Source organism: Strigops habroptila, chromosome 2 (assembly GCF_004027225.2).
Source record: "Strigops habroptila isolate Jane chromosome 2, bStrHab1.2.pri, whole genome shotgun sequence".
In the NCBI taxonomy this organism is placed as follows: Eukaryota; Metazoa; Chordata; class Aves; order Psittaciformes; family Psittacidae; genus Strigops; species Strigops habroptila.
Window position 1 is genome coordinate 110,267,802 of NC_044278.2, and position 23,965 is coordinate 110,291,766.

At 38.2% G+C, this 23,965-nt stretch overlaps 1 protein-coding gene across 6 annotated transcripts in view; it reads right to left on the reverse strand.

The window, feature by feature from the left end:
• Positions 1 to 23,965, reverse strand: part of CNTN5 (contactin 5) — a 642,678-nt gene that overhangs the window by 262,240 nt on the left and 356,473 nt on the right. For 5 of the 6 annotated variants that reach the window (XM_030475688.1, XM_030475690.1, XM_030475689.1 and 2 more), the window contains one exon: positions 2,225 to 2,443. The exons of the other annotated variant lie outside the window; for it this stretch is intronic. In XM_030475688.1, coding sequence (XP_030331548.1) covers positions 2,225 to 2,443 — 219 coding nt within the window. The remainder of the gene's footprint in view (positions 1 to 2,224; positions 2,444 to 23,965) is intronic. 6 annotated transcript variants of the gene reach the window in all.

Genomic DNA, 23,965 nt, shown 5'->3' on the forward strand with positions numbered 1-23,965 from the left:
TCATATACCAGTTGTAGGAAGCTAACTAGAATATCAGACATTTAAGAGTGCTAAAAACTGGAGGAAAAAAAAAAAAAAGGAAAAAAAAGAAAAGCCTTAAGGCCAAATCAAACCCAAGAAATTTACTAATGTAAGTAAGTGGAATGACAGATGATTGAGATAGTGAACTTACTTACCTTTCTAAATATCAAAGACATTATCTCAAAGTTATTAACAGAACTGAGAGAGGTTTTGAAAATAAATTGCATTCAGCTCACATAGCAGATGCGTTCTTGCCCTCTTGGATGATGCAGATTACCCTGCCACAGAGGCCTCAATCCTACCACACCAGAAATATGCTGGTCTTTTCTAGGTTCTGTTTCATACCTGTGCTTGTGCCATACAGGTGGTTCAGATAATCAAGGGCTTTTATATACTAGGGCTTCAGATAATCAAGGGGGTTTTTATATTATTCAGGTGCCTCAGATTTACCTCTTTCTACAACTGTCTACACAGCTGGATATACAAAGACTTTTAAGTGATGGACTAACTCTTCTGAGGCAGTTTTATGCAGTCCATGGAAAAAAGAGATGAAGACCCCCTCTTTTAAGTCATGTACTCTGGTCACTGGGTCTTATGAGTTATGGCCCTTTTTAGATTTTGTCTCCTGTTAGTTTCTTCACTTCCTGCTGCAAAAGAGAAGCAGCTTAACTGCAGAGTTGGAATGTGGCCTCTATGTTTTGAAAGACTCATGATTGCTGACCTATATCAGATATGATCTTAGCGTACTGCCTAAAAATGCCAAGGACTTAGGTGGTGAAATGTGCATCCTATTCCATATCCAATTTTCTTAGAGTAAGATGGACATAAAATTTTCTGAGCTCTCTCAAAGCAAGGATTTAAGCATAACAGTCAAACATCACATGAAATTTAAAAGCAGTAAGCTGCCTTTATGCCAGCTGTTGCTTTTTTTTCTTTTCCCCAAGAAAGCATGATGCAAAAATCAGAGTCACTTGAGGAGAAGACGCTTTGTAGTGCCAGCTTGTACTATATTATTCCTAACGTCTGTATGCTTTTTTTGCCTTGCAGCTACTGATTTCTTTTCCTTCAGTTTCTACATGTTCATGCTGTTGAAAACCAGGATAACACACTCTGGTTCTAATCTAACTTTGATTTTCACCTGCACAGATCAGGTTGGTCGGGAGGAGTTATCAGTGTCTGGTGCATGGGCGGTAACTGAGTTTAGTTTAGTCACTTTTTACAAAGAACATTGCAGAGGACGGACACAGGTAGAAACCTGCTACTGTTCCAGAAATTCTATCAAACAGAATTTATCTGCTTACGTGATGCAAGTAATTTGTTTCTGTTTAAAAAAACCACATGCATACACCATTAGCTTCCAATACATGCAAGGTGGTACCTTTCAGGGAAAAAACAAAAACAAAGACTTTACCAAGAGAAGCAGTAATCCTGTAATCACAGTCATTATACTGCATGAATACTGTTGATCTATGAGGTATTAATCACCAGTCTTCCCTCTGTTACTTCCTCAGACTATTATTGTTTAAATACCCTCTAACCTGTTTCTTCCTCCCCCTCCTTCTTTTCTCCTTTTCTTTTGTTTTTCTTTCTACCTTTCTTTGTACATAATTCACACAAATATTATCACTAAAGATGGCAGGTATCAGAAATGTGGCTTTTTTAATTGTAACCAAATATGAGAAAACGTGTATTGTTACTATGAATTACTGCATTTAAAGGTAAATGACACCATATCACAATGGTATGTGTATCCACGTGTGCACGTGTGCATGCATGACTGAGCTGAAATCAGAGAGTAGGTAATTAAGAGAAAAAGTAGTTTTATAAAATTTAGTATTCATGTTTAATTTACATTATTATCATCCATGATTAAACAAGAAAAATTCCAAAGAGCAAAAAAGTATATAAAAGAAGGACCGACATTTTACTAGATGAAACTGTGCTGTCATAGAACTTCAAACTACTGGTTTACTATTTTCATGTAGCAAAACCTGTGTAAAACTCTTCTGCATAGGAATCTTTAAGAAAGTTTTACTGGTGACTTTAGGGCTAATCTGAAGAATCTAAAGGGAAAGAGGCTCATTTTAACTTTGTGATGTTTAATAGAATTCAAAATTATGTCTGAGAATTACTGAAGTAAGCTGATAAAATGTTCTGCTTTTGGAAAATGTTTCAAAGATTCAGAGAGGGAAACTAGACTTACCATCATGTTTGAAGGCCTCTGAAAAGTGGTAGAGATTTGTTGGGGAGTGATAATGTTGAGCAGCTCCTCTCCAGGCTGGTGAAGATACACTTCCTATTGAAGGACTGCTTAATCGTGGTCTGTTCTTTGAATTAAATGAGGGTAAAGATGAACTACCAGATTTGATTCTTAGTATAGCAGCATATGAAGTGGGCAGACCAGGAACAGCTTCTGAATATTCTGAAAAAAAATCCCCGAAGTGAACACTGAATAAAGATAAAATCTATCGCTTTTCAAAAGAATATTTAGTTATGCAAAAGAAAACTTTTATTTGTAAAAGAAGTGTCAGAGTCACCCCAGACTCCATGAGGGACTCAGCTTCTAAACAGAGCTGGGTAACAGCATAGAGCTCCAAGACAGAAAATTCCCCTGCAGTTTCAACACAATATAAAAATCAGGCTTACTATTATATTTCTCACCTATGGCAATATGAGTTTTCAATCTTAGTTCTATTTCTATGACCCTAAGTCACTAGTAAAAGTGTCTGCCCAGCCACCATCTTTCCTTCACAGCACCTCTTCTACCTTTTAGAGGAGGCTGGAATTCAGCAAAAGCAGATGATCATTATTTTAAAATGACTGTTTTCATCTCTGCAAACTCTAAATATACAGATTTTTTGATCATGTTGTAGCTCATTTATAATTTGGATTTAAATACAAGTTTTACTTATCACATTAAATGCTTAGTGCGGAACGGATATCTTCTTTCTGAACAGAACAGGAAGACATTCCCCAGGGAATATGGATACAGGAAAGGGATAAGACTCTCTCTAACACAGTCCGCATCAGAGGATGGACATGTTTGGTGGTGAATGTAGCAGTCCCAGTGGCAGGAAAGCTGATTAGTTGGGCACTGTGGAGCTCCTCACATCCTTGCAGCTCAGATCCTCTGATAACCCCAGGATTGCTGATACCCTCCATGGAAATACTGCAGGAAAATTTGCAAATGGGCAGACTGGGACACAGTCTTGGTTTTCTCACATGGAGCTGGGATGCAGCCATCTTGCAGCCAGTAACAAGGATACAAGGCGCCATGCAAAGGACTCTTGCTTTGACAAAACACCCCAACAGCTCTGTCTTTTAATTACACACATATCCTTCTGCTTCTAACCCAACGTGAACAAATGATCCATAATCTACATGACATGGATAAGCAAGCAGAAAGGAAACACTAAATTAAAAAGTGTGGTGTCACAGAATTATTCCTGTGTAATTCTAACAGTGATACATATTTTGGTTTACAGGATCCATTTCTACATGGTTCTGTTTGGGATTTTTTTCTTTCTTTTTAAGTGGGAGCAATGGTGATAGCTGTTGGGAAGACATTCCTCCAGTGTGCACACAGACATAGAAGAAATACACACTGGAAGGAATTTTGCTTTATAATTAAAAAAAAAAAAAAAATTCAGACTTGCCTTTGGTCCAAACTTTACAACAAAGCATAATAAACCTTAATAGGATTTCCAAAGGAAACATGATTGCAATCACAGATATAATGAATGTACTGTTCCTTGAGTATTTTCTGCAGATACAGGCACATTGCTATTTTCAGCATGATATTTTAGCTCTCTGCTATTTGCCCTACGGCAAAGGACATGGATGTGGGAAAATTTTATGTCAGTACTTTTTCAGCAAATGATAAATACTTTGTGTGACTGAAATATGGTATTATTAGGCTGTTAAATATACTATGTGCCATACATATATCAGTACCAAAATTCTAATGTCTCAAGACCTTTTAAACTATGTAGTCCACTTGTTAACAACACAATATAGTTCCTTAGAGTATGTTCCTGAGTACATCAGCTATTCTAGCTTGAAAATATTCAAATTATTCTTATTTCATTGGAAAAATTACAAAACACTCTCCCTTTAATGGGTATGCAGAAAGGCTTCTAGATTGTCCGAGCTGAAGCTCCATTGCTTCTTTTGCAAAGAAATGGAGACTAGCAATCAGAAAATTAATACTTATAATCCTTATTATTAGATAGACCATTTAATATAGCTTCTATGTTCTTATCTCCTGTATTGTCAGCCTGGAAGGTGGGTGGAACAAGTACACAACTCTGCATGTTTCTACATAAGCATATTATATGATAATTTTTCCTTTGTTTCAACAAGTAAATTTTTCATTTCTGGAAAGTTTTCATTTCTCCCAAACTGAGGACAAAATGCAGCCAGGTCCCTGCTCCTCTGGCAAGTCTGCCACTTAGCTCTCCTCCTTGCTGTGTGTCTCATTCTCTGCTATCTCCATCTGCTTCTATGAAAGTCTCTTAGATGATACTGCTCACAGGAGAGGAACATCCTTCTACCAGATATCTCACCCAGCAAACAAGTTAAGACACATCAGCAGCCTTCCTCCCTGCTGCCCAGGCACACAAGAGAAACAAAAAGTAGTTATAAACACATAAAAAATTGGATCCTCCATTACACTTAATTCATATACCACCAGGCCAGACTGTAAATTACACACACATGGGAGAGCAAAATAACCATTAATACTTCCAAAATTCTACTACGTAATACTTTTTACTGTTTTTAGTCGGAAGGGCATGCCAACTTATGAGATGAGACATACTACAGTTCCTTGTAAGCTTGCGCTAACAAGTATTCCTAACCTAATTAGTTTGGGATCAGACCTTATATCATTAGGGTGAGTGCCTGGAACAGCTTCCAGGTTGAGGAATGCATCTGGAGGGGAAAGAGGTTTGAGGAGGTGTGGGAACCAGACAGATGTAAAGGGCTAAACAGTAAGTGGGACTGGAAAAAGGAGAAAATCCAACAGCAAGACTCTCTCCAGGCTGCCTAAATTTTGCCAACATATCACGTTGCTAGACAAAAGTAAATAGAAGCCACACTGAAATCTCCAGTGGCATGCAGCCTCCCTTTCTGCAGAAGTTTGAATCAAAGTGCTGTTTTTGCTAATGTAATATTTCTCATTTTTAGGCTATGACTCTCCTGTTTCTTTGATACATAACACAATAAGCTACTCCAGTAAATAGGATTCAACAACCTTGAAACAGTTTTGACAACTTCTTTTCACTGAAATAGTATGTGTAGGCAGCTTGGTGAAATGAACTTGTTCTGTGCTGCCTCATCAAGTCAAGAAGACTGTAATTCTTCTCCCACTTGAAAAAAATATTTTAAAATTCTCTGTTATCTAGTTGAATGGGGAACACTTGCTCCAGAGAGGTAAATCCAGGGTTTGAAAGAACAAAAAAATCAACATCATCTCAGTGGCATGGATGTAAAGTACCAGGGGAACAAAGAGAAGGGAAGGATACAAAAGTCACTTTACATGGTGAAAAGGTCCTGCAATAATGGTGGTATTACCCTAGCTGGTTTCTGACCTTTCATGGTATAAATGTTGTTTGCCTGGGATTAGTGATCAGTGTGCAATTTCACCCTGACTCTGGTTCCTGTCATGCTCATGGGGGAACTATCTGAGTAAAGATTCTCTTGTAAGACACAACTGGAAATATTTAATAAATTATACATAAGCAAATATTTCTTGGTTTACTGAAAGCCTGTAGCCTGTGATCATTACTGACAACTAAAGCAGAAATCATGCTTACCTGAAAACAAAACCTACTTCCTAATCCAAACATTTGCCTCCAGAGATTTAGGCTTCTGAACTGCCTAGCTGCAATGGCTTAATTAGAATATACTCTTATAGGAGTACTATTTACAATAAAATTATTCCTTTAATTTGGCTTGGATTAGGCTTTTGAGACTTGGGAGAATAAATTTATTTTCCATTATTTAAGTACATAGTTAAACTACTGGAGAGCGGCTGTTGCTCTCTAATGTGTTTTTTAGCTTTACCAATCTAGCCCTAAAATCCTTGAGAAATTCCATCAAATAGCTATTGGTAGCTCTCAGAACTCTGTTACACTTTAGCTTGTCAATGAAATTATATTTTCCCTAACCTTATTCTTAGAAATAACTTAAGTATTTGGGATGAAACACCCGAAGTTTCTCAGCTACAAGCAGACACAGGTAAGGAATATACAGGCCCAAATGCTAAAGTTATTAAGCAACTAGAAACCAGCCACAATAAAATCAGCAGCTTGGATTAGCCTTCACAGTTCTCTGCACTAGAACTACCAGATTTATAGTCATTTTAACAACAGTATGACAGTTTTAAGATAGACTGTATTTTTTTTATTCCAAGTGAACATTTTCTTCAATGTGATTTCCAACAGCAAACTATGATTTGAATTAGTTTGGGTAACTTTTTAATGAATATGTGTCAACTCATTAAATTATCCATGCATCTTTTATTATTTCCAGCACACACCACTCTTCAGCCTTTCTTTGGTCAGATTCAACACAATGAGGAAAAACAGTGCCACAGGTAATAGAGAAACTCTTCTACTGATTACTGAGGTTATGTTCTTTTAGAAAAAAAACCTAAAAAATATTAATTTTAAGATCATTTGAAAGAAGTTTACTCCTATAATTTGTAATAGCTATGTCAGGTTAAATTTTACTTCATGTGTGCTCTGGGAAAGCTTAAGCTGACTATGAGAGAAAGAGGATCTTTTCCCAAAGGACGGCATACGCAGTATATACATATTACTTAGGTATAGTCTGTGAGTACAAATTTAAGCACACATGCTATCCATTATATTTTATCTGTCAGCTTTTTTTCAAAAGGCACAACACTTGTCAACATAGCTCCAGTAATGGTACTATGTAACTTGACAAAAATACATTTTATCTTCAGAGAAAGCTATAAGGCAAATTCACTGAATCCATCCCCAAAACTTCTTTTAAAACTGTCTTTGTAGTGTTTGAAATCTATGGAGAGTAAAGGATTCTGACTCTTGGAGTGGTGTTTTGTTTTCCTTCATTCTTTTTTTTTTAAGCAACTCCTGGTCAGTTACTAACTCACTGACATTTCTCATCTATCTAATTAAAATGTAGTCTATCTTATAATACTTGCAAATGTGACCTTCATTTGTGTATTTTCGCTAGCTAGCATGTTTAATCAAATGTCACATGTCACTAAGAATGCTAACCCATTTTTTTATTGTAACTTTTATTTATAATGTTTTAGTAGAAGTGTTCAGTCTTCTAAGCTCACGAAAATATGTGCCTTCATTCTGTAAAATGGATTGTATCACTGTTGCTCCTCAATTTTTTAAATAGAAATATATTTTCTGCTTTGTTCTGTGCATGCATGTCCGTTTCCTTTTAGAGTGCTCAATGACATACAGCCCAGCAATCACTTCAGAGAGATGCTAAAACAGTAAGAAACAGTTGATAAGGTGTCCATCCAGGGCATCTTCTTATGAGAACTAGGATTACTACTAAACCACAGCAAAATGTCAATAAATTATGTTTTCTTGATGAAATGAGATTAACTTGAGGGGCGGTGGGGGGGAACCACCAAAAACCAAACTTTAAAATCCAAACAAACAAACATAATAAAAATAAAGAAAAAAGTGGCAGCCAGCGGATTTTTATAAAAACTGGTTAGCGTATCTGATCCACCTCTGCACACCTCCCACTCTATGTGGTTTAGTTTATGTGTCAGAGATTTCATTTTAAAGATGCTATTATATCCCAATTATTACTCAAATAAAAGGCAATGCCACAACATATTCACCAAGCCAAAACAATTAAAAAGCTCGAAAACTTCACTGGGAACCTCATTTTAAACATCTGGAGTCTGGGTGTCAACATGTGAGCTAGGGAGCCTGGGTTCACTTTACAGGTCGTGAAAAGGAAGAGGAATATGGCACGTAATGTGATGGACACGCTCAGGGAATACCTACTTTTTGCCACAGACTTTAAAAGGAAAATAAGGTGAGTAGATGAGATGACAACATTTCAACTTGTTCAGATGTCCATTATCTTAGCCCTCTTATCATAAATAATTCAAGCTTCAGTTTTGTCTTTTCTGCTTAAAAAGTCCAGTTGTTCTGGATCGAGAGATTTGAATTGTTTTCCTAAGCAGCAGTGGGGGATGATTTAGAAGCTGGAATTTCTCAAGCAACATATGCCGGTAGTCTTCATCAACCTTTTTCGCCACAGATTTGACAGTATGAGAAAGGGAGAAAAATAATCTATATAAGATGGTCTTTCCTTGGGGGGAAAAAAATATTTTGGCCAAAATAAGTAAACCTTCAATCAAAAAATTGTTCTATTGAACTTTTCAGTAGTCCAGTTTTCAAGGAAGATACACAGTAATTTAATTTGAAAATCCAAAATAGCCACTCACTTTACAGAATTTGCTTTTCTCTTAGAAATCTGGTCCTACGAGGCATCAAATTTCAGAACATAGAATACTACAGACAGATATGAATTAAAAAATAGAGATATATACAGAGAGATAAAGGAGATATATTCTCCTTTAAAGCAACAAAGGCAAAGTGCTGTGAAGACTTAAAGCACTGACTGAAAGATTGTAAGGAATATTTCCAGTGGCTATTAGCAAATGAATCAGCATCTCTGGAATATTATACTATTAGAGGTAATTTAAATGTCATGAATTTCTATGAGGAATTAGTTTGAATAAGATAAAGATGCTTTTGTAGAGTTAGCCCTTGTCTCCCTTCCTAGTGAAAAAACAATCTATTTTCCATCTTACTTCCACTTCGTACTCATAATGCAGCAAATAGATGACTCAATATACAGCCTATTATTCCCACTTTGCAACCAACATGTAACATCCGTCAGATCAAGCAAAATATACTTTAAAACAGAACACTTTGAACTACAGAATGCTTACAACTGCAGTAACAAAAATAGTAAACGTAATAATATATTTCAATTATGGAAGAACATTTGTCCAAAGTAATTTTATACTGAGAAAAGTGCTTTGAGGTTATTGTCATATTTTTTCTACAAAACTTAATACTTTCTCTTTCAAAACATGCTAATATAATACACAGATTAAGACTAGTTAGGGTATGTTTCTGCCATAGCATAGTCTTCAAACACAGCAATTATGTTTAGTAAGCACTTTGCACCTTTATCCAATTCACTGAAGTCTTGTAATAAAAAGTGCTTTTCAGATGTAAAAAATATAAAACTCTTTGAAAACTCTTCTCATGAACTTACTGAAGGAAATTTTAACTCCAAATAATATCAACAAAACTTTATAATTCAGCATATTCCATCTAGATGAATATTTATTAATGCTTTTTTGTGCACTCTTTAAGACCACAAATGTGTCTGACACTCTACAAATGTGTGGAATTCTTCTGCCTGTTTGTCTAATAAAAAGGAGGTTTAGGCCAGCTTTGTCTGAAAAATAACACTTAGAGAAGATGGAATTGGTAGCTGAGGGCATCACTACTCTCCTGACACCCAAGAAAGAGAATGTAGAAATTAGCTTCTACATATTTTGTGATCTTTTGCCTGAAGGAGTAATGCTGCTTACTAGGTGTCATTTGTAGACATATATGAAGAAGTGCCCTAAGACTCCTAAGTGTTTTTTGTTTGTCAATTTTTAGGTATACTTCCTTATCCTACTTCTTTAGGTACTTTTCATACAATATTTTCCAGCTCAGACATGACATGTATCCTCTAGCAGGAAAGTGTTACTAATGTGAGATCCATAGATTAGCCTACACTGCATGCTTTTAATTGAAATCTTAACTTATTATCCCCATGGCTGATCATCACCAGAGTGAGCTGTCAATTCTGGATGTGAAGACAGAAACAAGTACCAAAGGTCTACTATTTCAGCACAAATCAATTAAAGTAATTAGATGGATAGAAATCCTTATTTACAGCCCTTTCTTCCTAAAACGATATGCATATAAATGTTAGGTGGCCAATAACAGATCAATCCACAGCAAAGGAGAAATTTGTAATTGACATTATTAATACAAAACACTTGATTAAATTATTAATACTATAATGAAAATTGAAACAGTCAAAATCTTACTAACCAGCATGCGAAGGAAACTACCTGCTGATTTTCTTGGCAATGGAAATGTGTATGCATTTGTGAAGCCACGTTTTTTTAAGTGATCAAATAGCTATTTGGCTGGAAAAAACATAATCTAGCATGTTGCTCACTTTTCAGAAAGTTTTTGAACCGTATCTTGGAGTAACTTGAAAATATCAGTTTGGCTGCTGCTCAAACACAAGCTCTGGTACTGGCTTAAAACTACCAGATGTTTCTTTCAAGAGCCACATTTGTTCTTTCTCCTACATCCTTCAAACAAGGAATTACCTTCCCATGAATATTTTTATTATTATTTTACCGTATTCCTGAAAACACACATTTTTGGGGATGCCAAAGGTGCCCACAGGCCAGCTGGATAGCTGGTGTGAGAGCTGTTATTGTTCTATATGTGCTCACTCTTCAGACTTCTACTTTGGTCTGCCTTACACAGTAACCTTGCTAGCGAGGACTATGTCTCTCTGCTTGCACATTTAACTCTCAGTAAAACAGGAACCTCTGCAATCATGGATCATACCCCAGCTGCCACCAGGCAGTTTTCCAGCCACCAGCCAGCTTCCCCAAGCCTGTAGCTTTGCATGGGGTTGTTGTAACAAAATCTTTACCATTAAAATGCAGGCTTACTAACAAAACACTGGGGGCGAGGAGGGAAGGTTAGTGCAATATATGTATATGAATGAAAACTGCGTTCATTTGAAAAGAAAGGGGGCTACTGCTCCAGGCTCACATCACCAGACCACCAGGCAAAGCTTTCATCAAGGCATAAGCACACTTCACTATTCAAACAGCTTCCCTCTCTTTAAATCTACATGGATAGAAGCAGCTGAAAGTTAAGAGAAATTAGCTACTTATTTAAGAGAAACTGCTGGAAATAATTTTAAAAGCATATTATTACTTTTTATACATCATAACAAGTGTAGACATCTTTTCATCTCTGGATGAAAGAATCTGTGGCACTTTTCACCAAAGCATGGAAGTACCATGAACAATAAAACTGTAAGGGTTTCCTGAAGTAGTGAAAGACAAACATAAGTTTCTGAGAACATATCATGTGTTAACACGACAGAAAAACTAGAACTTGACTGGTTTATGTAATACACAAATTAAGATTAGTTTGGAGACGTACAGCTGTACAGTGTATGACATTTAAAAATTTTTGTGAAACTTTCTTCTATTATAACCGAAAGTCCACAGTTTGAAAGCTGTGCAAGTAAACAGATCAAATTAACATTCAATGCAATGAGTACAAGAGGAAAAATTCTAACAGTGCTTAATTAGAATAATCCACTAAAAGTCTGTCAATTAACATTTGTTTTTTGAGAAGGATAAATTTTACTTTGACATAGAAATTTGTGCATAAGCTTTTGATTAGCACAGATACACTTATGATTCACAGCTACAGTAGTATGTTCTTTAAATTGCAAAGTTAATTAAATGTTACCTCGGATAATCATAGAATCATAGAATCATAGAATAGTAAGGGTTGGAAAGGACCTTAAGATCATCTAGTTCCAACCCCCCTGCCATGGGCAGGGACACCTTGCCCTAAACCACGTGGCTCAAGGCTCTGTCCAACATGGCCTTGAACACCGCCAGGGATGGAGCATCCACAACCTCCCTGGGCAACCCATTCCACTGCTTCACCACCCTCACTGTAAAGAACTTCTTCCTTATATCTAATCTAAACTTCCCCTGTTTAAGTTTGAACCCATTACCCCTTGTCCTACCACTACAGTCCCTAAGGAAGAGTCCCTCCCCAGCATCCTTGTAGACCCCCTTCAGATACTGGAAGGCTGCTATGAGGTCACCACGCAGCCTTCTCTTCTCCAGGCTGAACGGCCCCAACTCTCTCAGCCTGTCTTCATACGGGAGGTGCTCCAGCCCTCTTATCATCCTCGTGGCCCTCCTCTGGACTCGCTCCAACAGCTCCATGTCCTTTTTATGTTGAGGACACCAGAACTGTACGCAGTACTCCAAGTGAGGTCTCACGAGAGCAGAGTAGAGGGGCAGGATCACCTCCTTTAACCTGCTGGTCACGCTTCTTTTGATGCAGCCCAGGATACGGTTGGCTTTCTGGGCTGCAAGCGCACACTGCCGGCTCATGTTAAGCTTTTCGTCAACCAACACCCCCAAGTCCTTTCCTGCAGGGCTGCTCTGAATCTCTTCTCTGCCCAGCCTGTAGCAGTGCCTGGGATTGCCCCGACCCAGGTGTAGGACCTTACACTTGCCTTGGTTAAACTTCATAAGGTTGGCATCGGCCCACCTCACAAGCGTGTCAAGGTCCCTCTGGATGGCATCCCTTCCCTCCAGCATATCAACCGAACCATACAGCTTGGTGTCGTCGGCAAACTTGCTGAGGGTGCACTCCATCCCACTGTCCATGTCGCCGACAAAGATGTTGAACAGGACAGGTCCCAACACCGATCCCTGAGGGACACCACTCGTTACAGGTTTCCAACTGCACATCGAGCCATTTACCACAACTCTTTGCGTGCGGCCATCGAGCCAGTTTTTTATCCACCGAGTGGTCCATCTATCAAATTGATGTCTCTCCAATTTAGAGACAAGGATGTCGTGCGGGACAGTGTCGAATGCTTTGCACAAGTCCAGGTAGATGACATCAACTGCTCTGCCGCTGTCCATCAGTTCCATGGCTCCATCATAGAAGGCCACCAAATTGGTCAGGCAGAATTTCCCCTTAGTGAAGCCATTTTGGCTGTCACCAACCACCTCGTTGTTTTTCATGTGCCTTAGCATGTTTTCCAGGAGAAACTGTTCCAAGATTTTGCCAAGCACAGAGGTGAGGCTGACTGGTCTGTAGTTCCCCGAGTCTTCCACCTTCCCCTTCTTGAAAATGGGGGTTATATTGCCCTTCTTCCAGTCATCGGGAACTTCACCTGACTGCCAGGATTTTTCGAATATGATGGACAGTGGTTTAGCAACTTCATTCGCCAGCTCCTTCAGGACCCGTGGATGGATTTCATCAGGTCCCATGGACTTGTGCACGTTCAGGTTCTTAAGATGGTCTCGAACCTGATCCTCTCCTACAGTGGGCCTAAGGTCTTCATTCTCACAGTCCCTGCATTTGCTTTCCAAGACTGTAAGTTTTTCTGTTCCCTGTAATACACATTCTTATGTATTATTGCAATTCTGTGTTTATGTGTTCAGTAGAAGCAGACAGTCTTTAATCCCCTTTAAAATACCTATCTCCTGGTTCAAAGCATGATATTTTTTTGAGGCAGCTAATATATTCTTCCCTACTCTTGGCTCCTTCTCTAGTTCTCTGTGGCTTGCTTTAGTATTCACTAAATATTTTACAGTGCACTCTGCACCTTGGCTTGCATCTTTGAGACCTTTACACGGCTTAGTCTTCCCTTAGGAATCCTATGAATTAATCACTGGATGTACTGTTGGTGTAAACAGCTACTGCTAGCAATTAAACAATCCTTGCACACATAGTGAAATCCATTCTTGTACTCTGGACAAGCAAACTGGCAAAGCATTTCTTACGGATTTTTGAGTATTTAAAGTGGCACATAAGTCTGCAGATTGTTAAGCAGGGTAAGATTTTATGTTGCTTCTGAACTGTTTTCAAAACTAGCAAAGCAAATTTTAAAGGAAACCACCTTGTTATAATGGTCATTATTCCACTGTCCTCCTGTATGGAAACAACAGTTCCATAAAAAGGTACATGCCAAAGCTCATCTCTTGTTTTCTTTGTCTGACATGTACTAATAGAGGTGAATAGAAAAACCTTTCAAAACATCCAAAATTCTTCCAATGTTTGTAGTGAAATAAATTAGAGTGCACTGTGCAGGGATTTGTATTAACATAGAGTAAATCTGTGACACAAACATATCTGCACAGTTTTCCTAAAATCACAAATAACTTTGTTGTACTTAATATTCCACAGTCTCTTCAGGCGATTCTTAATTCTTCTCCTCTGTGTTCCTAGTGGTTGTTTTTAACCACAGGATCTGGTGCCTGCTTGTGTGTATTTCCAGGTGTGTAAGCCCTATTCTGGAGATGAGCCTTGCACCCTCAATGCAGTATTTGTGAATTCAAAGGAAAGCCATCAAAAGGATGCAGCCATAGAGACAGACTAGCAGCTCCTTGAGGGACACAAATTTAAGCTGTTCGTACAGTCCTTTATAATGGAAAAAAGAGACGCTGTACATCTGATCTCCAAAAAAGTGTGAATTATTTAAAAATAATAAGAATACTGAGAAAATGCCCTAACACAACTGTTTTGTTACCCAGACAAAGCAAAAAGTGCAGTTTAATAAGGAGCTACCTAGTGGTTTACTAAACTTTAGAAACATGATGATTTTAATTTTCAAGTTCAGCAATTGATTTTATGGGTTTGAGGCACAAAAATATAATTAAATAGTCCTAAATAGTGCTTCCATCACATGCTTGTAGAAGCCACAGTCTGAAAAGACCTAACTTAAGCAAAACGATGCCATATAAAGGTGAATAAAAGGTCTTTAAGTTATGACAAGATGAAATATTAAAGTAATATTTATGGTTCTGTTTGCATACAGAGAGATAAGTTTCAAAGTTTCATTAATTACTACAGGTAAGAAAAGGCAGAAAAATGACCATAAACTCAAGACAATACTTTCAAGTATTAGGTAAGATTTTTAAAGCAATACAGATGCCCAGAATTTAGTCCCATTTTCAAAGCATCATTTAAGAACATAGAGTCTCATCCTAAAGCGCTGCTTTGTATTCAGTGGGCACAGGACTCAGGGGATTTCTCCATGCCAGTCTCCTGGAGCCAGGCTGGTGTGGTCCTGTGACACCGAGTCCAGGCACTAGCATGGCTGACCATTTGTCCCTAGCAAAAACAAACACTTCCAAACTACACAGTCAATGTTGGACATCAGTGGATCAACACAAATGGGGCAGTGGCAGCACCTGCACACCGGCAGAAATTATACTAACCTCACTTAGGAAAACAGTTTGGAATAGCGTCTAATTAGAAGTTAATGGAGAATGAGACATGCAGGGGCAAGAAGTGACAAGATCACTGTACTAACAAGCAGCCTTTCTGTACCCAGCTACCCTTTTTATCACAGAATGGTTGAGGCTGGAAGGGAACTCTGGATGCCATCTGGTCCAAACCCTCTGCTACAGCAGGACCACCTGGAGCTGGTTGCTCAGGACCATGTCCAAGTGGCTTTTTTGATGTCTCGAAGGAGGGAGACCCTGGGGACTCTATACTTGGTCACCCTCACAGCAAAAAAATTCTTCCTGATGTTCAGAGGGAAACTCCTGTGTTTCAGTTTGGGCCCATTGCCTCTAGTCCTGGCACTGGGCACCAATGCAGAGAGGCTGGGTCCATACTCTTTGTACCTTTCTTCAGGTATTCATAGGAATTGGTGAGGTTCCCCCTGAACCTTCCCCTCTGCAGGCTGAACAGTCCCAGCTCTTTCAGCCTTTCCTCATAGAAGAGATGCCCCAAACCCTTCAGCATCTTCCTGGCACTTCGTAGAACTCTGTCCAGTCTGTCCATGTCTCTTGTACTAAGGAGCCCAGAACTGGACACAGTCCTTCAGCTGTGGCCTCACCAGTGCTGAGGGCAGGGATTTCCTCCCTCTATCTGCTGGCAATGCTTTGTCTGATGCAGCCCAGGATACCACTGGCCTTCTTTGTGGTAAGGACCCATTGCTGCCCCATTCTCAACCCGGTGTCTACCAAGATCCCCAAGTCCTTTTCTACTGATCTGCTTTCCAACTGGATGCCCCCTCAGCATACGGGGCAATGGTACCTTAGCTGAAAGTCTACATTTCTCAGGTCTTCTGAGAATTCAGTAAGAAAATGCAGATCGATATTAAAACTTTATTCTAGGGTAAACACATGAGTACAGAATAATTTGCTGTCGAAGACCAAAAGCATGGGTGTTTTGTGTAATGGGATTTAACATGGGGCAGAAATGAATTTTTCACCATGTAGTGTCTTTAATTAATATTAGAAGCTTAATTAGCTGCTTAATTAATATTAGCTGCTTTCCAGCTGGGTGATCCTCAACATACACTGGTGCCTGGGGTAGTTCCTCCTCAAGTGTCAGACTCTGAACTTCCCATCGTTGAGACTAGGCTTCCTAAACGTAGCATTTGGGAATGTTACCTTTATTCTTAGTGAAAATCAATGGCACCCATGTACCTCAATCAGGTTTAGAAGTTGGACTTTGATTACCCTCAGGCTATTTATGGTCATTTTACCTTGCAGTAACTTTCAGAAAACAGAAAGATCCATTTTATAGGTGTCAGAAATGTCAATAGCATATAGGTGTCATATACATTAATGGTAATTTATCATTAGTATTATTATAATGTATATATACAGTATAAAAAACCTAATCTCTCTGAGCGAACTGGACAAGGTACTGTATGGATTTCCAGTGACTAATAGTTAACAAACAAGAAGGCAAATATTAAATAAGTTACACAAAAAATTTGACAATTATAATTGCTTTTCACATTATACATACAATTAAAAGAGCTCAGTATTACAGAGAGACCTCACAATTTTGTCCCACAGGGTGTTTGAAAGAGGATGGAGGTCTGAAGTCTCAAATAGAAATTCATGGTCAAAATGATCTGAAAATATCATAATGCAGCCCCACAAAACGCCCCGTGATGTCATCCCACCCAGCAGTGGGCAGTCACACACCTCTTCGTAGACTAGTCAATGACTTATTACAGCCCCAAAGAAATTATCCCGAGTGATTTGCCTGACCTTTTCATAAAGTCATCAGGAAGAATTCTTACTGGGAATTAACAAGAAGAAAGAAATGATCAAATGATAAAGCTAGAACCAAAGCATGGTTTCTTATTACTAACAGTAACAAGGCTAAAGAGAAAATTATACCAGCAAGCAACACTATTGCAAATTTGCACACAGGATTCTAATAAGACATATAAATGCGTTAGAGCCATCTATGTGGGAAAAAAATCATCTGCAAGCATTGGCACTGTAACAGATGTAATGGGATTACAGTTGGAACCAGCACTGAAATACCATGACAGACAAACTTAGTCCCCATATGTACATCAGGTGAATAAGCAGTGAAAACATAAAATGCATCAGAGAAAAATCAGCACGATTGATTTTAGAAGTGTCCACGAAGGACTTTTCTAAGGCAATCAGAAACATCTATTATATTTCCAAGTAGCATTAGTTTGCCAAACACTTAGGGGAGTACACATGAGCAACAATAAGAAAAGACTTTGTCACGTCCTGAATTATTATGGCTTTATTGCTGATTTCTATTTTCAGAAAGTAGTTGCCATTTTTTAGACATGGAATACAGCAGGAATTTTTAAGTCGAGAAGATTTTGAAATAAATCAAGGCTGTCTAAAATGTAGATACCTTTCCAGGAGAATTTATAATAGGTCTTTTTGCTACAATGTAATTTAGTACTGTCATATAAGTAAATTTTTAAGTATGAATAACACAGAACAGAAAGATTTATTCTAAGTCATCTAGTTGGTATATAGAACTTCACTGTAAACACAGTTAGTGTGACTGTTTTGAAGCCTGAGGTTACAGCTTTCATTTCAAAAACCTCTCTATAAAGAAAAGATATTGAATCAATAAGTCTTGTCATTTCAAGGGAATTTGCATTCCATGGGTTTTATCTTCCCATCTATGGTTTTGCACTACTGAATGACAATGAATGTCAATCATGACAATAGAGGAAATATCTTTGCTTACCTAAAATTTCCCTTACTTTGAAGTAAGTCCATATAATTCTTATTCTGGGAGGTTTCAGCCAGAGTAGCAGAGAGTCAGAAAAGATCTATCAGTCACCAGTAGCAAGAGCATATTTTGGGATACGCTTCCAGGCACATGGCTTCCAGAGCCAAAATATTTCTACCCGGTTTTGGTGGAAAATAGCTTGAGGGAAAAAACGATATTTACCAAAGAAGCTTATGGGGAATTCAACTTAGTAATAGGACAAGGGGTAGTGGCTTTAAACTGACAGAGGGAAGATTTAGATTAGATAAAAGGAAGAAGTTCTTCCCTGTGAGGGTGGTGAGGCACCGGCACAGGATGCCCAGAGAAGCTGTGGCTGCCCCATCCCTGGCAGTGTTCAAGGCCAGGTTGGATGGCGCTTTGAGCAACCTGGTCTAGTGGAAGATGTCCCTGATCGTGGCAGGGGGGATGGAACTAGATAATCTTTAAGGTCCCTTCCAACCCAAACCATTCTATGAACATACCAAAATATTTTTAGCTCAGTGCCCATCTCTACTTGACACAAAAGTAGGTTGGATTTGTGGACCTCATTAGTCAATAAAGTCAACTTCATATAATTCTATTTAATCTGCCTTCCGCCTGGAGTCCACAGTCCTGTGATGTGGAATCTCCAACATATTGCAAAACCAGGTGATGCAGGGCTCCATTCTGACACTTTGGCCTCCTAATTTTGGCAAGGAAAAACTGTGCTTCTATTACATACTTCCAGCATGTGTGTAACTTAGAATCGGTGGTGTGTGCTAAACAGACAGAGATTTCTGTTTCGAGTCCTCTAACACCTACACAGCCCGTAGGAAAATTTCAGAATTGTCACCATCACTCTGTATTCAGATTTCAAAATTTTGCAAACTCTCCTAGAGCAAGGTTTTCACTCCAAGGTCAAGGAATGTTTTAAATTACTAAGTGGGCTTCCATGAGGCGTACAGACTCTTCCTAGTCATACTTTCAAAATTTTATTCTTGTCTGAAGGAAGTTTATATTTTTGATAGTTATTATTTTAATATTTGATTCTTAAAGTCTATTTGAGCTGCTGGCCCTGCTGTCCTACAGGGAAATACCACAGGAGCACATCTGCAAGGATTAGACTACATTTTTGGCCTTGTGCTTTTGTATTAATTTCACATCTTTCCATATAAATGAGCAGATCTAGGTCTCATTGCTCTACAACCTTCCATGAGAATGAAAAACAAAACTCTTGAAATTTTATTATTCATTTGTTTACATTTTTATAAACTCCTCCAGAGGCAGCAAACTTAAGCAGAGAAATGGCTGTCAAAATATTTTAGAGCATGCAGTCCTCTCTTTGTTCTCCAGGCTGAACTTATTTGTCTTCCTTCTTCCAATTTATCACCAACAGGCTCTCTCAAAGGAGGAAGGGGCTTCCGAAAAGCTCTGATCCTTGTTGCTGTATGGGATCTGTGTGGATCAGATATTTCGATGCTTCTGCTTTTAGCTGTCAGTATGGAACACACATCGAGTTTCTGAAAGCTACAGCAAGTGACAGCAGGGAAGGGCTGTTTCTTTCAAAAGTCTTTTGAGAAAAACTGATGCTGGATTTCTCCATTCTCCATTGTTTTCTGTCAGTGAGCTTCTGGGAAGCAGAAAGTTAGTGAGAATAAACTTTGTGGGTTGATGTGCACAGCAGAATCAAGGACATTCATCCATTTCATGTGCTGTGTAATGCGAATTACATTACTCAACTTTTTCAATCATCTCCACTATCTCTTCAAAAGAAAAAGCAAGAAAATTAAAAATTGTTCTTGGCTCTGCCTAAGCTCTGAGGTTTGAAAATTCAACTTTTAAAATGGCAGCGTTTCTTACATTTATATTCATTATTAGCCAGCGGAACCATATTTGAAGGCAAATCCTCTGCAGAAAGTGTGGAATTTTAAATGCCAATATTACTTTATTTTTTTTTATCACATACATTCCCCACAGATGACTGACACCAAACAGCACTGGAACCAGGTAAAGAAAGAGAATAAACAAACATAGGAGAGAAACTGACAAATTTCAGGTTATGGAAGATATGTAGGCTTAAGGAGAAAATGAAAGCGACTCAGTTGTGTCTCTTCCCTTTGCTCTTCACAATCGCTTTATTACTGGCAATGAGGTAGAGCAGAAAGGAATATTGAAGGTGCAAAGAGAATCAGAAAGACTGATACAATGAAACCAATGGAGTTAAAAGAATTACAGTATGTTGCTGATAGTAGTAAGGACTGCTGATAGCAATGAGGATTAAAATCTGTCTAGTTCCATTTACCACTGGTAGCAACAGAAACAGGACAAAAAAAAAATACACAGTCCTGGAGCTAGTAAAGATGCACCCAGACCAAAACCAGAGGTGAGATGAAGAATTCTAAAAAGGATCAAAACCTTACACCAGCAAGTCTATTGCATGGCACTTGAGCAAAACACCTGTTTTTTTATAGAATCAGATCTGCCTATTACATTATTGATGAACACTCACTAACACAGCAAAAACAAATATCAGCTGCTGATATTACTTTAACCTCTAAAAAGAGATGGTTCAGACTAAAAAAATAGCACCAACTCTCTTGTGCTTAGTCATTTAAAACTTTGTTTGACCTTTGAGTGAAAACCTTGCTCTAGGAGAGTTTGCAAAATTTTGAAATTTGAATACACAAAGCGATGGTGACAATTCTGAAATTTACCTATGGGCTCTGTAAATGTTCAGAGGCCTCAAAACAGAAATCTGTCTGTTTAGAAGAGAACGCCAATTCTTCAGTATAGAGATTGCAGAGGAAAAGAAAGGTCTCTTACTTATGTACTCTGCTATGTTTGTGGGAGGATTTTCCATCACTTTCTTAGGCAATTCTCTTTGCAAAGATTTCTGCACCAAGTTATTTATAGACTTACACCAAGACAGCTGTGGTTACAGCAACCACTTGGCTACTGAGTTGATTAAGAGCACAAATGACCAATGCTGACCTTTACTATCTCTGGGAACTTATTTCTGTAGAGCCTATAGAACAAAACACTGTTCATCACAATTGCTGCCCAACTATCTCCTTTCTCTGATCACTATCTGTAAAACTCTGTGGCAGGGGGGTCAGAATTAGATGATCTTTAAAGGTCCCTTCCAACCCAACCCATTCTGCGATTCTAGAAGCAGAAGATGGTCAAAGAAGATTCAAGGACTTCTGATCAGATGGGCAGATCCTAAAGAAGAATCACACATGACACTATTTGCTATGGCAGACTTCTTACAGAAAAAAAGCAATAATCAGGGCTAATATTGCTGGAGATTTTGGCATATATACTAGTGCCTTCTATAGACTACACTAAACCCAGGCAAAAACTGACGGCCAGGATGACATGGAGGGCGTCTACACAAAGCCACTCCATTTTTAACAGAAGTTAATTGAAGGCATCATTAATTGCTCTGAAATAACAAGCTTTTGAGTTCATGAACACCAGCTGATAGCTCTTCAAGCATGCATGCGGTATGGGAAAAACATTCTGCTAAAAGGACAGCATAACTAAAATCTTTACACTGTTTAGTGTAAGTTTATTCTAGCTTCATTTTCCATAGCTATAGGAAAAGAGATTATGTTTTTTACTGTTCAAATGCAATCAGAGATTGCCTTCTACAATTATGCTGTAGGTCTTCAGTTCTATTGGTAGTAATCTATATGGCTCACAGTTTAGTAACTTATGTGTTTGTCAGTAGTACCAATGTTCCTGAAGAGCAACAGCCCAATAGATCACAGGACATGGTTTTTCATTTCTTCTGGACTGTTCCTGTAAGTCAGGTTTTAGATGCTGTAAAGAGAATATTAAGAACTTGCTGTGGCAATAAAGGTTCAAGCTTGAAAAGATAAAATAGAAGGAAATAGTTTGAAGTAAATAAATCTTGAAACTTTCCCTTTCAGTGCATGAATTGTAGCAGGTAGGGCTGTCATCATGTAAGAAGTTGTTCATAAAGAACAAGGTCAACTTTTCTTTGGAAAACATTCCTAAGAAAGGATGTAACAGATTGCATCTAGAAGAGAAAAGTTTCTTTATATATCTTATTACTCAGCTTTCCACTAAAAGTTCACTTGATTTTACTGCAGGTGTTTTTTTGTTTGTGTTTTGGTTTTTTAGATATTTTGTTGTTGTTGTTGTTGTTGTTGTTTTGTTTTGTTCTTTAAAAATACTGTTCTATCAGAAAATATCTACTTACCAAAGTGGGGAAAAAAATGCAAGAACATATCAATTTGGACAGATGTTTTACTGAAATAACTTCTTCAAGAATGATATAATCAGAGAGTGAAAAGCATCCTAAAATACCCAGAAACTTAGCTATATCTGGCATTCACATAAGTTTTTGAGATATATATTCATATCCCCGTTCTTTTCAATTTTCAGATAAATACTTACTAAGCATAAAAAACTGATTCTAGAAGTCCACAGTGAGAGCATTCCCTTGTGCCGTAGAAGTCACTGGTTAAAGGCCCTGCTCCAATTTGTATTTTGTTTTTTCAGGGGTGGAAGAGGTAATGGGAACATAAAGACTACTGAGAGTCCACCTACAAACTACCCCGGTGTTTAGGAAACTCATCTGTGGTTGGAAAGATCAAAGATCAGACTCTGGAAAAGCATAAACTGAATCCAGGCCACATCCTCAATATGCATTTTAAACACTAAGTTACTGAATATTACCAATGTGGACTTCCCACTTGGTTTTGATCTCAGATTGCTTTTCATAGACACAGTCAGGCAGTGCATGTCCTCATCTTAATATAACAATGTCTAAGAAATACTTAGTTCTATTCTTTCTAAAACGAGGACCTATAAAAGTATTTATTCCACTCAGGCACCTACTTTGAGATGAAAATAATTGTATCTCAAACAACTGCTGTACGTGTTAATACAAAGATCCGGTGGTACAGGATTTTGCAGAGGATGGTAGAGGATATTAAATCCACACCCAGTGAGTACAAAACGCAAAATGTACCTTCATCTTGTAGAAGAGACTTCCACCTTGTTGGACTGATGTGTACATGCTGTGAACTTCTGAACCTCTTCAGAGCTTTCCGATTACAGCAATTTTTTCTTTTGCTCACAGCTCACGTAATAGGCTGATGGTTTATAGCACTGCTCTGGAAGGGGCTGATTCACACCAGCATGTTTTTGACTCTCATGGGCTGATAAGGCTCCTTGCAGGGCAAAGAGAACTCTCCAGCCCCCAAGGACCAATGTCATTAGTGATTTTGAATTGACCAACTTCAAAACAAAACAAAACAGAGTACATTTGTGTATTTTTGAGCACAAGATTGTTACAGTCCTTAGAAAATAGAAAGAAAGTAATTTGCTTCTCATAGCTTCCAAAATCAGAACCAGTTGCAACTTATGACTCAAACAGATAGTACTGAAATTGTTGCAGGCTATTTTAACACTTGTAAGTGGGCAAAGTACACAGAAAGGACTTTCTGAGAGATTTATAGCATAGCAGGTCTGTTTCACTAGTGCGATTATGAGAGCTTGATGTCACACACAGAATTAATAGAAACTACTTTTCCTGGATGCATAACAGTTTTGAGGGTTTAGTGTGTTATTTGGTAAAATATTAGATGTCATGATACTATTGAAATAATTAAACACTTCCACCTCTTCCAAATAGGTTTTGTTTCAGTAGGACACAAACTGACCTTTCGCTAGCCAGCAGTAATCCTGATGTGTAAACTGATAATAAAGCTTTAAAATTAGAAGGTCAAGTATAGTGTTTGCTGATGCAAATGCAAATGCTTTTTAAAGTCAGTGGAACAAAGCCTGGTTGTCCCTGAACAATCCCTGTACAGGTCTTTGGGGTGAGTGCACCCTTTGTTATGCAAAAGTGCAGCAGTCTTCACTGAGCTTACTGCTTTATGATCTTGTATCATCTTTGTGCCTACTGCAGAGATCTTATAGCCACAAGGTCTTTTTCTGCCCTAATAGTGATCCTCCCACACTGAAATGGTCCTTCTAACATCAGCTGAATTAGCATTATAACAAATTGCTCCTCCTAA